This window comes from Pterocles gutturalis, unplaced genomic scaffold (genome assembly GCF_000699245.1).
Source record: "Pterocles gutturalis isolate BGI_N339 unplaced genomic scaffold, ASM69924v1 scaffold9011, whole genome shotgun sequence".
NCBI lineage: Eukaryota > Metazoa > Chordata > Aves > Pterocliformes > Pteroclidae > Pterocles > Pterocles gutturalis.
In genome coordinates this window covers 25153-41317 of record NW_010105458.1, presented here as the reverse complement: position 1 = coordinate 41317, position 16165 = coordinate 25153, and the positions used below count along the sequence as shown (strand labels likewise).

Sequence of the window (16165 nt, the reverse complement as noted above, 5' to 3'; positions counted from 1 at the left end):
TTCTGAGCAGGGAGGCTAATGAACTGTATGGCACTGTCCTTAGTGACAGTGACATCTGCAGTGGCAGTTTCATAGCTCACACGTGCTGACTGTCCAGCCAGTGCACTGTAGATGTGCTGGCTGAAAACCAGCTGCTACCTGTGTGTTCTAGTTATGCAATATATAAAATACTCTATGCAAGTGCGAAAGGCCTGCCTTTCCTGATTCAGTGTTACTGTCCAGCCAGTGCACTGTAGATGTGCTGGCTGAAAACCAGCTGCTACCTGTGTGTTCTAGTTATGCAATATATAAAATACACACTCTATGCAAGTACGAAAGGCCTGCCTTTCCTGGTTCAGTGTTCTCTTTCTTACGTAACCCCTGGCTTTCAGAAAATTACTAGAATTTACCTATTTTTGATACATTTGCTTATCTCTTAAATTTGGTGGCAGTTGGTCAAGATTGTAGAGCATTAGAGACCCGATCTTGCAAACACATAGATTCCTTCAAAAAACGGACTAAACAGATTACCACTGAAAGGAACCGTGTTAACTTCATCAAATACTCTGGGCTACATGTGGTATGTGGCACAGATGTAATGACTCATGGTGACATTTCTGTTTTCTTTCAGGTTGTGCCAAGGAATAAACCAAGAAAAAGCTTTTTGTATCCTAGCATGGCAAATGAAGAAGATGATCCAATTATACAAGAGGTAAAAGTGCATTGTGGCAGCAGTGATTGTACATGAGGCTTTTTAAACATTATTATTCTAGTTCCCAATATTCTTACATTGCTGAAACAATGTGTCATCACCATCAGTGGTTGTCTTATAACCAATGGCTTTCTCTGTGCGAGGAAATATGTTGTGAAAGGCTAGTGATATCTATTTTGCCAAAATAGCGGTGTCCGTGTTGGCAGATTCAGCTCAGATTTTTCACCCTTTGTAACCTTTCCCATGTCAAAAGAGGAACACAGGTGAAGAACTTGCTTCTACCCAGTGTGTTTCCAGTAACTCTATTGCGTGTCTCTGAGAGCTGTAAAAAATTGAAATTACTTTAATGAGTTAATATCTGTTAAATATGAAGCTAAAATGTTTCATGCTGTCTGCTAAAACAAGCAGTTGTGCTCTGATTCTGTACTTTTTTGAAGGACTGCTATGTCCCAAAGAGTAGCCACAGTGTCATGTTCACTTTTTGTCTGAATTTATACACCAGAAGTACAAGGAAGGGCAAGCTCATAAGAAGGAAAAAAGCCATGAGAAAAGAAGTGGGAATTGTCAGGATTATCTCTAGAAGTGTCTAAAATGGCAGCTTCTCTATGTGATATTAATGAAACATCTCTGTATTTTCAGTGCTGGTGGCAAAATGCTAATATTGAATCAGATTTGGGATGTGGGTGTCTCTTGTCTAATACAGAAAGATTTTATGACAAAATACTAGTAACAAAGTTACCTTTCAGTCATACTGCCAAAGAGAAATGTCCTCATCTTTCAATAACTGCGATAAAAGGTTCACTTCAGCCCCTTAAAAAAGAGATCCTCTTTCATTTCAGATTTGTTTGCCAAGTTTTCTTAGAGAGAAAAAAACACAGCTAAAGCCACTGTTTACCTCCTCAAAGTGAGGGTTTTTTGTTTGTTTTTTTAAAAAGGCCAGCTGCAGAATTTCATGTCAAAATCAGCAGAGAGGAGACCTTTGACAGGAGAGTCGTGAATGTGTTTTATGTTAGAGTTTGTAATAAAAATGGAAGTTGTTTGCTTTGCTTTTTAGATTGACGTATTCCTGGCCAGAAGTCTACTGGAGAAGCTGTATCTGTTTCAGGTATTTCAGTTCACCTTTATGCAGTGATAGTTTGTTTAAAATAAATTCAAAGAGCAGTAACTTTCCTTGCTGCTTCAGGCTGATCTTGGACGTAGGCAAGCCTGTTTGGGTCTCGGTCAGTTGAAACGTTTGGTATTAAATCATTCCCAAGAGAGGAGTGGTCATTTCTGGCACTAACTTGTCATTAAATCACTGCCTTTAACCACCCTAAGGGAGGGCTTATAGTAGATGGTGTCTTTTTATCGTGGTTTGGATAAATCTGCAGTCTTTTAGCCATCTTCTGTCATCGTTACGAAACAAACATTTATTTAGGACTAGCCCTATTTAAGACAACATCATCATTCATAAATTAGTGCGAGTCATCAGAAGATCCCCCTTACGTCGTGGAGATAAAACTAACCAGTGATCGAAGGTGGAAATATGTTAGGACGGTAGAGGTCTATTTTCCAATCTGCCACTGAATTTCTCTAGTCGTTTTAGCCTTGTGATTCACTTTTCCCATCTACCAAATGGGAAGTCTTTGGAGGCTGTTGGATGAAATGTTCATTACAAATCAGTGATGCTGACTGGCAAGCCCGCTGCCTCCCGTACAGATCCTCTGCAGGGCACGTGCCAGCAGAGCGTGGCAGGAGACAGCCGGACGCGCCAGACCAGGCCTTGCCTCTGAGATGCCAGCACTTGCTCCGTGTCAGGAGTGAGCACTGGCAAAATAGTGGTGTCTGTGTTGGCAGATTCAGCTCAGATATTTCACCCTTTGTAACCTTTCCATGTCAGAAGAGGAACACAGGCAGGGTAGGGCCTGTGCGTGTTCTGGAGAAACGGCAGCTCTTGAGCAGAACATTGCTATGGCTGGAAGATTTAATTTGGGTGCCACGTTGTCCTGATTCAGAAGAGAGACCCATGCAGCTGAACCTGGGTCTGGTGTCCTGACAAGCTGCATCTGGCACATGTCTTGTTAGCTAACACTTGTGTAAACCCACAAATATTTTACTTTTAGGTAATAACCCTCCAGTGAGGTAGTGCTGTGGAATGGGGTTTTAATTGCTTCTAACGCTTTCTTTTTCTGCTGGACTGTGTGGCACCATTTTCCTGTGTCATAGTTTGTTGTGGCAGAAGTGGGTTCTGTAATGATGGAAGCAGAGGACTTAGGGGGTAAAGCAACAGGCTTTCTAAGTCATGCTCCCAAATCCCCTGATGACTCATGAATCAGTCAAGTAATTTCTTTTCTTGATGTCTTGTATCCATCTGGCAAGTGGATCTACCTGTGAGGGAACGGGGAAGATTGAGTTAATTTCTGTGAAGTTCTTTGATCTTTAAATGAAGAGGATTTTTATGAAATTGATTTGTTTTCCAGTATCCTATTCGTCCAGCTTCCATGACTTACGATGATGTTACACATTTATCAGCGAAGATAAAACCAAAGCAGCAAAAGGTTGGTCATCATTTGAGTCCAGTCTGTAAAAGTTGTTTTATGTTGTGCAGAATATACTTAGAAAAGTGCATTGTGCTATTAAGCTGTTATAACTGTGCAGCTACCTGCAGGACCAGATCTCTGTGCTTGGAGGTACGGGAGGGTCTTTCATTGTGTCTGTAAAGTGGAGTTTAGAATAAGAGTCGTTTATAAAGAGAGGAATTAAAGTCATGATGGAAAAAACACTCTTTGAATATAGAATAGAATCACTCAGGAAAATGTAATTACTATTGCTAATTCAGTCTGCAGGTGCTTGTGCTAATACAGCTTGATTTGAAAGGTCTTCACAGTATTCAGAAAAGGGTTCAGCTTTGAAGGCACGCTCTGTCTTTCAGTGTTGGTGAAGGTCTTGATTTCTCTCGTGCCTGGCTGTGAATCATCAGCAGTCCTTTTGAAATCAGTGGAGTCATAAAGGTGCTGAAAGTATAGCCAAAGCCAGAATGATTGTACTTGCCTGCAACTGTATCCCAAAACTGTGGCTATGATTTTTAAATGCCTTGTTTAAAAAACACAGAAATAGCTATCTGTGATATTAGGATTTTGTTCTGGGAAATGGTTAAGGAGAGTACTTGTGTGAATTTTGGAGTTAGGACGCACGTTGTGCAGGAAGTCTTCTATTAAAATGTGCAAGCATTTGCACTGTAAGGCCTGTGCAGACCTGTAAAACTGCTGTTTCATCCAGGGACTTGTAACTTGTTCAGTTTACAAGTAACATAAAGGGGATGAAAAAACGAGGCAATAGCTGTGATATACAAATTTGTAAGAGCTTAGTCACACCCTGCGGAAGAATATGTGGTGTTGTTATAGTATATAAAGAGGGATGCTATGCAGGAAAATGCTTATTTTTGAACATTTGTCTGAATTTTAAAATTTGAGAGGGGGAATATTTCTCCTTGTAACTATAAGTTTGGAGCTTGTTTCTGTGCTTTGACTGGTGTAAATCAGGAATAACTATGAAGTCAGTGGTAAGTGCTGCAATTTTGGACTTGGCAGTATCGAGGCCTTTGCCTCTGAAGAGGACGTAGTTATGTTCTGCTGCTTGGTGCCCAAGCTATAAGGGAACATACCTTCAGTTTGAGAGATTCTGAATGGATCCTGAGTGATGGGGAGGCTGGAATGATATTGCTTGTGCACGTGATCTGTAGTGTTAACTAAACTAGACTGATAATGTAGGGGAAGGTATCCAACAAAGTGAAGGTGTGTTTCAGGGCTGCCTAAAGAACTCCTGTTTGTCTGCTCCCACTCATTTACATGGGAGTTTATATATTTCGAGCTTATTGTTCAGATGTCCCCATCCCACGAAAAAACGTATGTATGTTCAACTTACGGAAATATTAGCAGGTGTGAGATTGAATTTTAATTGAAATATTTGGGGTTCTGCCATGGTAATTATCTGTCTTTTGTATTTAGGTTGAACTTGAGATGGCCATTGATACTTTGAATCCTAACTACTGTCGCAGCAAGGGGGAACAGATTGCTCTCAATGTAGATGGCACGTGTACAGATGAAACAAGCACCTATTCCTCGTAGGTCCTCTTTGTCTTCATCTTCTTTTTGTGATGAGCATAGATATATGTGTGTCCACAAGGCTTTGGTGAGAACAAGCAGCTGTACAGTCTCGGGGGGTGCGGTGGACACTGTTATGTGGCAAGTATTCTTGGAAGTTACCTACACATTTTTGATGTGCTTCAGAAATTCTGAATTGGAAACAAAAATGAGTGTATGTATTTGCTGCAGTTGTTGATATTCCATTTTGAGAGTTAATTTTCAGACCTTTAACATCTGAATGCCACATTGCCTGTAGAATACAATCTCACAGCATTCATCTGTCCGCAGGAAGCTGATGGACAAGCAAACTTTCTGCTCTTCACAAGCTGCGAGTAATGTTTCCCGCTATGCCGCTGCTGTTTATAAAAAAGGTAAGTTTCTTTTGCTTACCCCTCACATCAGTGAAACACACTAATTTCAGGGTTAAAATAAGACCTGTTTGTTCTTTTTTTTCAGCCTAGGTTTTAATTGACTGATGCATCTTTAAAGAAAGGAAAATTTTTCCTTATCAGTATCCCCAGAGTCCTTGAGAAGGTCTAGCAAAATTGTAAATATTGTATTAGAACACTGTGGGTTTGTAGATGCCTCCAGGATCTTAACAGTGCATGGTAGCCTGAAAAAATACACGTTTGTATCATAAATTTACCATTTCTACTACTATCTCAATCTAATTGTGTCTGTCTCATTTTCCTGTTCAACACTTTTTGCTCTCTCATCTCCTAATGCTATCACTGAGTTTTGATCTGATGATCATTTGAGATGGAATATGTAGATTTTCTTCAGTGATGACTGTTTCATTAGGGGTCTCCTGAGCTACGGGCTCAGGTTTGAGCCAGAATGTGGCTCTCTACAGGATCTGGTTTCAACACACAAAGGAAAATAACAGAAATAGTCTTCGTCTTTCATACTCCTTAAGCACTGGATGAATTTTTCACTTGAATCCCTTTTTACATTTTACTATATTAAATATTTATATTCAATTGAAGCTGCGCCTTTGCAGAGATAGGGAGATAATGTGAAGTGCTGTCCTTGTGCAGTGGGAAAAAAAAAGCAATTTTAACCAATGTTAATTCTCTTTTTCAGGTGAACTTCACCTGACTCCACTACATGGAATTCTTCAGCTGAGGCCAAGCTTCACCTACTTGGACAAGGCTGATGCAAAACACCGAGAAAGAGAAGCTGCTAATGAAGGTAAATGCTCCATGGGTTGTGTTTTCTTTTGGAAGGCAAGATACAAGTTCTCTCAGTAATTTTACTGATAAGAGTCATTATATTCTGAAGGTGTTTATTACAACAACATACTGATTATAAGGCCATTTCTCAGATTGTTGATTGTTCACTGTTTTAGTGTAGCTGCATAAATGCCTTTGTGGTCACAGTGTGGGGGACTGAGAGGTACAGGAGGTGGTGGGTAGTGTCAAAGGGCAGCAGTAGGGAGTGTGTCACCACTGCCACTGAAAAGTCACACTGCAGTGCTCATGGGAGCAGTATCTCCTATCACAAAAGCAAAGTGGTGCTGTCACACGTTGCACAGTTTGGCAAGCTGGGATTTAACCCATGGTTATGTAGCTCATAGTACCACTTTCTTCCTGCATGGACTCATAAACAGTTAGAGGTTGGCTTTGGCTCTTTTACTGCAGTGGTGTGTTTATTCTGTTGTATTTTTTGCAGGTGGTGATTCATCCCAGGATGAAGCTGAAGATGATGTTAAGCAAATTACAGTATGTCCAAATTTCCTTTTTATTATAGTTCAACAGTTCACAAGAAAGCATGACAATTCACACCCAAATAAAAGGACAGGAAACCTCAGCTAGTGCTGGTGAGCCTGGACTTGGGAGGGGGGAAGCAAGATGCCCTTGTTACATGTACACAAAGATGGCAGTGACAGCAAGGGGTGATTCATTTGAGCTAGGACCCCTAGCTTATGTTACTTATGTACGAAATAAATAATGCAGGTGTTGTTTCAAGGGTTTTGGCATGGTATTTAATGATGCCCAAATCTTCTAGGTACGATTCTCCCGCCCTGAAACCGAACAAGCTCGTCAACGACGTGTTCAGTCCTATGAGTTCCTGCAGAAGAGACAAGCAGAAGAGCACTGGGTTCATCTACATTATTATGGCTTCAAGGTAGGTGTCTGCCAGCTGCTGAGGAGGCTGCCTGGGCCTGAAGGCTCAGCCAAGTCTAGAACTGTTTTTCAATCTGGGTCCATGGGAGTCAGGGAATCGTCAAAATCTGTAGGCTTGAACAGGCCCTGCAGTGCTCTGTACCTCCTCTGCTGGGTAATGCTTTGGCGTCTCCATGCTGGAAGAGGTTTAAAACCAAGAGCTGGACAAACATTAAAGGTGTGTCTGAGTACACGTATCACTCGGGTCTTGGATTAAGAACTAGACTTTGAGAAAGACTTGGGGAACCCAGTCAGCTGAGTGTCAGGAATCCTGTTTGACCCATATGCATATGAGGTCTTGAAGTCTTAGCAACAGAAATGTTCCTACATCACGTGAGCATCATTCAAGAAAGTGAAAGCAGAACCTCAGTTAGTGAGGTGGAACACTTAATGGTGCAGGAATGACAGGGTGGTCACGGTTTGGAATGAGGAATCTGGCGCTCTGGTATTTTGTATGTTTTCAGCATATGTATGTTTTTTTTCCACATCTCCAGGATAGCCGTTCTGAACACGAGCGCCAGTATTTATATAGTCAAGGTCATGGCCTTGCTGAAAACACGGAATTAATTAAATCTCCCAGGTAATGGTTTGATGGCTTCCTAGAGAAATTGCAGTAATCTGTTTGGATTGTTTTCAGAGTAATAAGCAGGTATATTCTTTAGCAGTCTGCTCTTTGATAATTCTATTCATGATAAAAATTGAATTATTTAAAAAATACTGAAACAACCTAGCCTTCAGCTTTTTCAGGTTGCTTGCTTTGTTTCCCTGTACTGAGATTAGCACGAGTTGTTTTCCCTTGGGACTGTGGCCTCTGGTACGTTATCAGAACCCTGCGTTATTGGGACTGTGACTACCATAAAGGAAAAGTAAAACAAAAGCTCCTTCTGGTTGAAATAAATTAAAACTCTGAAGCCAATAACTTCCATTGTTAGCAAATCTTATAAACTTTTCTTTTGTGATTTGTAAGAGACACCTGAAACAACTTGAAACTTGTTCAGTTTTGTTTCTTGGTGACTGCAGCTGTACAGGAATCTTCCCATGATGCAGGCAATACTTAGACTTCTCTGTGATCTGATGCAACCTTGGCCCAAGTAATTTGGAGGTGGCAGACTCTCATACTGTCTAATGGTGTGGATGGGTTTCTCTTAACATTTAACATCTCAGTGGAACAGTGCTAGGTGTTCTGAGAAGTCTTCTGGATCTGATTCTTTCCTCACAGACACTGGTAATTACATGGGTAGAAAAGACTTTTTGCTGGTTGCTGGCCTGCTTCTTTCTGTCTACAGGACTTCCCATGACCTCTCTTACTGCTGTGTCAGAGCACCTGTGTTTAATGTATTGACTCTTGCAGTTCCTCTGTTTGGACACCTCTTCTGTACAGAAGAGCTGGGATTCTGACTCCCATTTATTTCTCTTTGGGCAGATGAATATCAGAAGCATTTACTAGTACTGAATTTACAGAGGAAGATAGGAGAGGAAAGGGGAGAGCTCTCTTTTCAGGCTAATATTTGTTTTGTAGATTCACTAAAGTAGGATTGCTCTAAGCAAGAAATAACTACTTAAGCCTGGGAAGTCCCAAGACAAGCATTTTAAGAATGTGTTTGCTTTCCTTCTAGTGAATATTTAATGATGCTGATGCCTCCAAGCATAGAGGAAGAGAAGTAAGTGTTTGTACAGAATGTTTAAAGTCCATATTGGCTGGATGCTCTTTTTCATGGGCTGCAAATCTGCTTGTTTATCTGCAGTGACAAACCAGTGGCTCCAAGCAACGTGCTTTCTATGGCCCAGCTGAGAACTTTACCCCTTGCTGATCAGATTAAGATCCTCATGAAGAATGGTTTGTAGCTTTTGTAATACATATGCACTTTACTTTGTGACTTCTGATTGCCTCAGATAAGGTACCTCTCCTAGTAGTACCAGTTCTGTCACCCCACCAGGCAGTCTGTTTGGCTCTTTGATTCTGTGAAGAATCCAAAACCCAAGCCTTTCCTTAAGAAGACAAGACCTGCTGTGCAGAGAAGAGCAGCAACAGCAAATCTGACTGCTGATCTGTATGTTTGCAGTCAATTTACTAGAACTTTGCCTCAGGAGCTTTCTCTCCTGTCAGGTTATCTGTTTCCAAATATTGTCAAAGGCATAGATTTTTTAAAAATTTCATTTTATTAATGCATTAATTTGGAACCAGCTTTGATGCAACGCTAACATATTTTTAGAACAGATGATGACTAGAGTGCAGGGGGGGACTTAGTAGTTGGGGTTGTTTTTTTTTCTAAGATGCTTAGCTTTGACCATGAACTTCAACAGAAATCAGAGTATCCTAGATTTCTAAATCTATGTGTGTATCATGTGCATTGAAGAAGCCCTTAATCTGGTGTGTATTTTGCCTTTCAGTGAAGGTCATGCCATTTGCAAATCTGATGAGTTTGCTAGGCTCTGGGACTGACTCTACGGCAGTTCTCCGCTGTATACAGCAGGTGGCAATGCTGGTCCAGGGAAACTGGGTGGTGAAGAGGTATGGCTCATCTTTTGTTAACAGGATATGGTTTTCTGCTTTAAGGAGAGGATCAGAACAATGGATTTTATATACTCATCTTCCTTGTGTCCCAAAGTAGCGATGTTCTTAACTCACAGTACTGTGAAATCTTGATTCGTTTGGTGCTTTTTAGTGCAGTCAGATATTAAAAATTCAAAGGGTTAATGTTGCAAGATAAAACCTTAGTACCTACCCCAGCTAAAATTGTGGCTGAGCAGTGACGTAATCTGTGTTTGCATTTGAGTTATGTCTGGTTTTTGATGTTGTCCTCACTCATGTTCTTTTGTGAGAGGACTGTCCTGAATTTAGTGTAAAATATAAACAGAGAAAATGAAACCAATGTCAGCTGTATTATTTCTTCACTAAATTCAGTCAAAGAAAGATCTTTGTGCAGTCACCTTGCTGTTCATCAGTGGATGCTGCTCTTGTCAGCTGAAAGCAACCCTCTAGAAGGTATTACCACTTCATAAATCAAGAGTGAGCGTACCACATGAAGTGAATTCTGTGTCATCCTTCTGTTTATTAGGATAAAGCATCCCACTGGGAATTGAGGTCTAAAGTGCAGTATGATTTTTTTACCTGGGTGGAGCACTGCATGCAGAGAATTACAGTCTCTGGAATAGCTCTGTGTTAAGATGAGCGGCACCAGCTACGACTCCAAGACTGTTAGCAGGATGTGTTTCAGCTATTGTGATACAGGCCTGTGTTAGCAATATGAACAGCTTTTACAGCAACCCTTGCTGTCCCTCCTGCTGTTTCCAGAAGGAAGCTGGAAGCAAGTTAAAAGCCAGTATGTTAGCATTTAGATTGTTTTCATGTTATAGCTGATTCTCTGCTACTAGTCCAAGGAGGATTTGCACGTGTAGTAGATGTGGCATGTTGGAATGGTTGGGTACAGAGAAGCACATACATGCATCAGGGCTTCAAATGGAGTGGGGACCCATTTCTTAGGCCTGGGTAGGATCAAGATCACAAACCTGGGTTGCCTTGAGGCTTTGGAGAGCATGCTAAAAAGTGTCATCCAGTTGGTCTTGCAAGCCGACAAGGGCAAGGGTAGTGTTGGTCTCAAGGCTGTTTGGTTTGAGCATGATATTTTGCAGTATTGTTCTCCTAAGCCCTTGTTTGCTGGGAAGGAAATAAAAACCCCTTATGCCCACACACTATCAGCATTTTAGCTAAATGCTGCCTTCAAGGCTGTGTATCAGGTTAGCCTAAGCATTTTGTAGAATCATTCTGATCTTGTTTACACCGGTCCAAGGGAGGATAGGCTTTGCAAGAACAAAGCAGAGCTGGTAGCTGTGTTGCATGCATCTGCTAGCCACAAGGCTATGCTTTGCTGGTGTAAGCCTTTTGTGCACTAGTGTAATTGCAGTGGTGTAATTACACCAATATTTAGTCCTTTAATGAAAACCATGCTTTGGATAAAGGTATAATTTAACTGCAGAACAGGGAGGAGGTGTTTGTTGTGTTAATCTTCACCAGTGCTGTTTTTCTGGAGTACCTAGTAACTAATCAGTCTTTCTTTTTAATTAACAGTGATGTCCTCTACCCAAAAGATACTTCTAGTCCACATAGTGGAGTCCCTGCAGAAGTGCTCTGTAGAGGGAGAGACTTTGTTGTAAGTATAAAAGTGTTTGTTGTTTTTAAAGGAGAACGCAGGTCAAGTTTGCCTGAGAAGCCATGGCATTGCACAACTGCTGCTCTGCTGCAATAAGGTGTTTATTCCAAAGAAATTATTTGTACTTTAATCCTGAAGTTATTGTTACAAGTCTGTCATGGGAGTGTTGGTGTAGATTGACATTGTGGCTGGCTGGCAGGTTCATATCAAGTGTCATTAACACTATTCATCCCTTTCTAATACATGCTGTAGAGCCACTATCACATAGCCCCCACAGTGCGGGGCTTACAGAAGAGCCAGGACTGGATAATACGGTGCTTGTTTCTCCAGATAGACTTCCGTGGGCTCAGGACTGTGAGGTCTTAGGAGGGCAGTGTGGGTAAGCCTTGTGCTCCCTGAGCATGCACTGTTGATCTTTAAAAAGGACTTTATTCCCCAGAGCTGCTAATCGGTGAAAGGACTTTGTTCCCAGGCACCTTTTGTGAGCAGTAGCTGCACATGGAAGTTGAAATGAATACAGGTCTTGTAAACACACACGTAACCACAGCAAAAAGGAACAACCTCTGCATTGTGTTTATTTTCGCTAACCACAGAAAGAATTAAGTTCCTAAGTGGTTCCTAAGTTCATATTCAGTTTATGGCTTCCTCCTCATCAAAGAGAAGCTGATGAGTGCATTGCTCTAATTTTTTTCAGTTAGACCTGACTGTTCCCCTTGTTTGCAGAGTTTGTTTGTGAGATTTAGCTCTGAATAGGAGCATGCTGTGCAAGAGACTTTAAGGATATTACAGTACTAGTGTAAGATAAAACTGGTGGTGGTTGAAACTGCCTTTTTATTCTGTCCTGGTGTCTGCCCAAGATGCTGCCATATGGAGACCTGGATTCAGGTGTGACCCCATGACGTAAATCTTTAGGACACAGCAGACTAGGTGACACATCGTGTGTAAAGTTCTAGGGGCCAGAAATTATGTTCAGTTAAGTGAGCAGTAGTGTTCTAGCCATTAAGATGTAAAGATAAAGTATTCTCATTTGAATTATGTTAAATATACCTTCCATGAGAAATGGATCTGTGTTGATCTTAAAGACAAGTAGTTTGCTGATTAGCTCTACAACAGGGAAAAGGTTAAAATGTTAGAAAACAGAAAGTATCAATATTTCTGGCTGTCAGACAAAGTGAAATGTCTGGTCATAAGGCTCAGAAATAGTATGTACTGCTGTATTGCATCTGTGGAGAAAACGTGTTCTAGCTTAAAAAGTGAACTTTATTTCCCTTTATATGTTTATGTAGAGTAATTAATAAAGTTAAAAAATATTTATGGCCAGTAGTGACTTGTGTCCATCTGTTCCATGCTGTACTTTGGGGAGGAGGAAAAGTAATTTGTGTCTTTTCTGAAAGCTGCTGTTTTTTTCCCCAGATTCTCATGTAATAAATTCAGAGGACATGAGTACCATTGGCTTTAGTTGAGGGTAAAGAGCCTAATGAGAAATGGCTGCGTCAGACCTGTGTGCAGGGAGAGCTGATACATCTACTTCCTTTGGACAGCAGCTTCTTGTGCTTGAAAACAGAAATGCCGTGTGCCTGAAGTGAGCGTGGTGGTTTTGTGTGTTTGTGGGCAGAGAGAAGCTGAATCAGAGAGAAGGATACATAGATGACATCGTAGGGGAGGAAGAAATTGGCAGTAATGAGACTTTTAATTCTTCACAACTTTATTAATACACACAGGCTAAAAGAGGTTGTAGTCTCTTTAAATGGAGGCAGGAGGAAATCAGAGGTCATGGTCAGACAGCGTTCTGCCCAAGTCCTCATACATCCTGTTAGCCTGCCCTCAGCAGCTGCCTCTCAGGTTGTTAGACCTTAGGAGCTGCTCTGCAGAGCACCTAGCTCTTCCATTAACTGGGGACGAGTATGTGACAGGCCATCTTTGCATAAGTGACTGTGATGTGCAGGGAATGGACACTTTGTAGGGGCCTGTGTGCTGCGGAAAGGCAACAGTCGTCAGCCTCTACAGGCCCCTACGTTGGCAGAAGTGGATGAATTTCTTTATATTGATGATTAGGTATGTGAGAAGCTGAGCCTCAGGTGTGAGTTCTGGAGTCCCAGCATTACTGCAGGGGATTTTTTTTTTTTTTTTTTTTTTTTTTTTAAAATCTTGGGGGGGTTTTTTTTTTTTTTTTTTTTTTTTTTTTAGATAAATTGAGTTCAGGAGATTCTTCATTGCTTTTGTAGTCACAGGTTCACCAAGGCAAACCATGGACTCTCAAAGATTTTGACACTGTGTTGATGGCCATTTGAGGACAGAAGAGGCCAGAAAGTATTTTCCCACTACCTGTCTGACAAATGCCTGTTCCCACATTGTTGAAAGGAATGGGGTTTCCATTTTTCTGGTAACATAATTGAACAGGGTCATTACTACAACTTCAGTAAAGCAGCTGCTAAGTACAGTTACTAGGTTTATCTTCTTTGTTCCATTCCTAGATGTGGAAGTTCACACAGGACCGCTGGGTTGTAAGAAAGGAAGTGGCAGCAGTTACAAAAGTGAGTGATATTTTTTTTCCTTCCCATATCAGAAGTTGGTGATAACTGTTGGGCATTGGCTGTAGGTGGGTAGTGGATGCCGCTGCAAGACTTTTCTTAGGTTCACAGCATCTGCGTTACTGCTGACTTGCAGTGTTGCTCACCAGGCATGCCTTCACTTTGGAACAGGTAGAGATACGTACTCTTTTTTCCAAACCTTTTGAGCAGCTCCCACAGTTGCCACGAATCCACAGGATGCAACTATCCTCGTAGCTGGGCCACTGGAATGCATCTTGTCCTCTCATCTGTTTCAGTGGAAAGCTGGACACAGTTTGAGTGAAGCTGACTGATTGTGCACCAAAGCAGATGAGTGCTTGTGCAGTCCACACCAGCTGGTTTGGGTGTGTTACAAAAGAGCAACTCTTCTGTCAGTATTTGCCAGTTGTCAATATTGAATAAAAGCTGTAAAGCAACTCAGGCACCTGAATATTCTGTTAAAACTGGCAAATGAATGGAAAACATGGGATAAAGAGGACAAAAAATAATTTCCTTAAAATGCAGTAAAATGTTAAAACACAAGTCAATTTATGCAGACTGTCTATTTTTGGAATGTAAGATCCAGTGCTGCTTAAAAGCTGTGCGTGTGTAGGTGCAGCATGTCTGACCTGCAGCTCTAAAATAAGATCAACATTGTAGAATATGCTTCTCTTCACAATAGAGTCTTTTCATGTCAGTTTGGAAACTCCCTTTTCTTCACAAAACATGCCATGAGCTGTTTGACTCTCAGGTGATTAATCACTTCTGCTCTCTGAAGTGCTGTGCTTTCATTATGTGAAAGTGTTGATGCTGCAGAGAAGGATGAGTACCTCTGACCTAGCTGGGTGTGTATTCCTGGAGGTGCCCCATATATACCAGATCAGCCCAACTCTTCCTGTCTCATGAAACAATGCCCATTGCTGCGTGGCAGCATGTGTCCTATGTAAATTGACTTCTGTAATGTTTATGCTTTTTCTTTTTCTTTTAGCTTTGCCCAGAAGATGTGAAAGACTTCCTAGAGCACATGTCTGTGGCAAGAATAAACAAAGGTTGGGAGTTCATGCTCCCTTATGATGAAGACTTTGTTAAGAAGCATCCAGATATAGTTCAGAGGCAACATATGCTATGGATGGGCATTCAGGCAAAGTAAATTACTTGTTTTATTCTGGGGAATATGCTAAAAACAGAGAACTATCTAGTACAGAGTTTCTGTAGACATTGATAGATAATTTATCTGTATTCCCTTGAAGGTTTCCCGCTCAGAGTCACCAGGCGGTGGCATTGTTGGGGGTGTCACTGCATTGTTCAAGTCATTCCTGTTCCTTGGCTCCATGGACAAATTGAGTGTTGTAGCTAATGGCTAAAGCTGGCGTGGCTGCATGCAGGCATAACCACTGAAACTGTCCTGGTATAGTTTATTTTGTCTTTCAGATTAGAAAAGGTCTATAATCTCTTGAAGGAACACTTGACACCAAAGAAACAAGAGGCACAATCAGGTAAATGGAATTGTGCTTGGATCATCCTGAAGCACATGCATCCCTTTGTATTCCTGGGTGATGTTCTGGAGTTCCTCTCTGGTTTTGACTGTGATGGGGGCTGGTCTTGTTTTGTTTAATATTTTTCCTTTATTACAATTTTCTCTGGATTATTTGAGACTGATCTTGGTCTATACTAACATCACTGATGTTGGGGTGACACAAACTTACTGTAGCATCCTTGTAGCAGAGCAGAGAGACTTCTTTGGCACTGGGGACTTGCTATTTGATAGCATAAAATCAGCTGGTTCTGTTATCCACTTCTTCATTTAAGGCAGCTTGTATGGTGTAAGGGTGCAAGCAGCTCTTGAAGAGAGGACAGGGGCAGCACACAGGTAATTCTCACCTCTCAAGTTTTCAAGATAATATGCATGAAGTGATTTTTTTTATTTCCCCTGATTTGCACTAGGCTTTCTGTGATGTGGTTGAGGGCTGAGCAGTTAATGAAGAATGTGTTTGGCAGGGGGCTGTAAGGAGGTGTGAAGCTGTCTCTTTTTGACATCCTGCTCCACCATGGATGCCAGTGAGAATATTAACCTAGCTGCTCCGTAATCCTAAAAGACTGTGAAAACCTGAGATTCCAGGGATTTTTAACTAGGCATTTGGCTCATTGCCAGGCACTGGAGCCAATGAAGAGCGTAAGCAGAACTGACAAATGAGCATATGAATCTATTTCAATACCTGTGTCTGATCTGCTTGGAAGGATTAGGTGTTGGGTTATTTGGAGAGGATTAGCGAGCCTAACAGCAGAGAAGATAGCATCTATGCTGTGCATGCTTTTGTCTTAAACATGGCGCTCCTTCCTTTGGCATTGAGACTGGATTCCTCTGCTGCCAACATGCTCCTTCCTTTCACCTTTGGACAGCTGGGTATGGAGAGAACACAGGGGAAGAGGACAGGATTGCATTGGAAAGGGCTTCATCCTGTCCCTTTCTACCTGTCACTGGGTA

The 16165-nt window shown here is 41.4% G+C and overlaps 1 protein-coding gene across 4 annotated transcripts in view; it reads left to right on the top strand.

Moving 5' to 3' along the window:
- The first annotated feature begins 613 nt into the window (after positions 1 to 613).
- The window catches only part of POLR3E (polymerase (RNA) III (DNA directed) polypeptide E (80kD)), a 24892-nt gene continuing 9340 nt past the window's right edge, over positions 614 to 16165 (top strand). For 3 of the 4 annotated variants that reach the window (XM_010087406.1, XM_010087409.1, XM_010087407.1), the window contains exons 1-16: positions 614 to 691; positions 1746 to 1796; positions 3151 to 3228; positions 4678 to 4793; positions 5104 to 5186; positions 5899 to 6006; positions 6487 to 6536; positions 6823 to 6942; positions 7475 to 7560; positions 8597 to 8641; positions 8726 to 8817; positions 9372 to 9492; positions 11050 to 11131; positions 13606 to 13665; positions 14669 to 14826; positions 15112 to 15176. In XM_010087406.1, coding sequence (XP_010085708.1) covers positions 656 to 691; positions 1746 to 1796; positions 3151 to 3228; positions 4678 to 4793; positions 5104 to 5186; positions 5899 to 6006; positions 6487 to 6536; positions 6823 to 6942; positions 7475 to 7560; positions 8597 to 8641; positions 8726 to 8817; positions 9372 to 9492; positions 11050 to 11131; positions 13606 to 13665; positions 14669 to 14826; positions 15112 to 15176 — 1351 coding nt within the window. In that variant the 5' untranslated portion in view covers positions 614 to 655. The remainder of the gene's footprint in view (positions 692 to 1745; positions 1797 to 3150; positions 3229 to 4677; positions 4794 to 5103; positions 5187 to 5898; positions 6007 to 6486; positions 6537 to 6822; positions 6943 to 7474; positions 7561 to 8596; positions 8642 to 8725; positions 8818 to 9371; positions 9493 to 11049; positions 11132 to 13605; positions 13666 to 14668; positions 14827 to 15111; positions 15177 to 16165) is intronic. The other variant, XM_010087408.1, reaches the window with a different exon arrangement.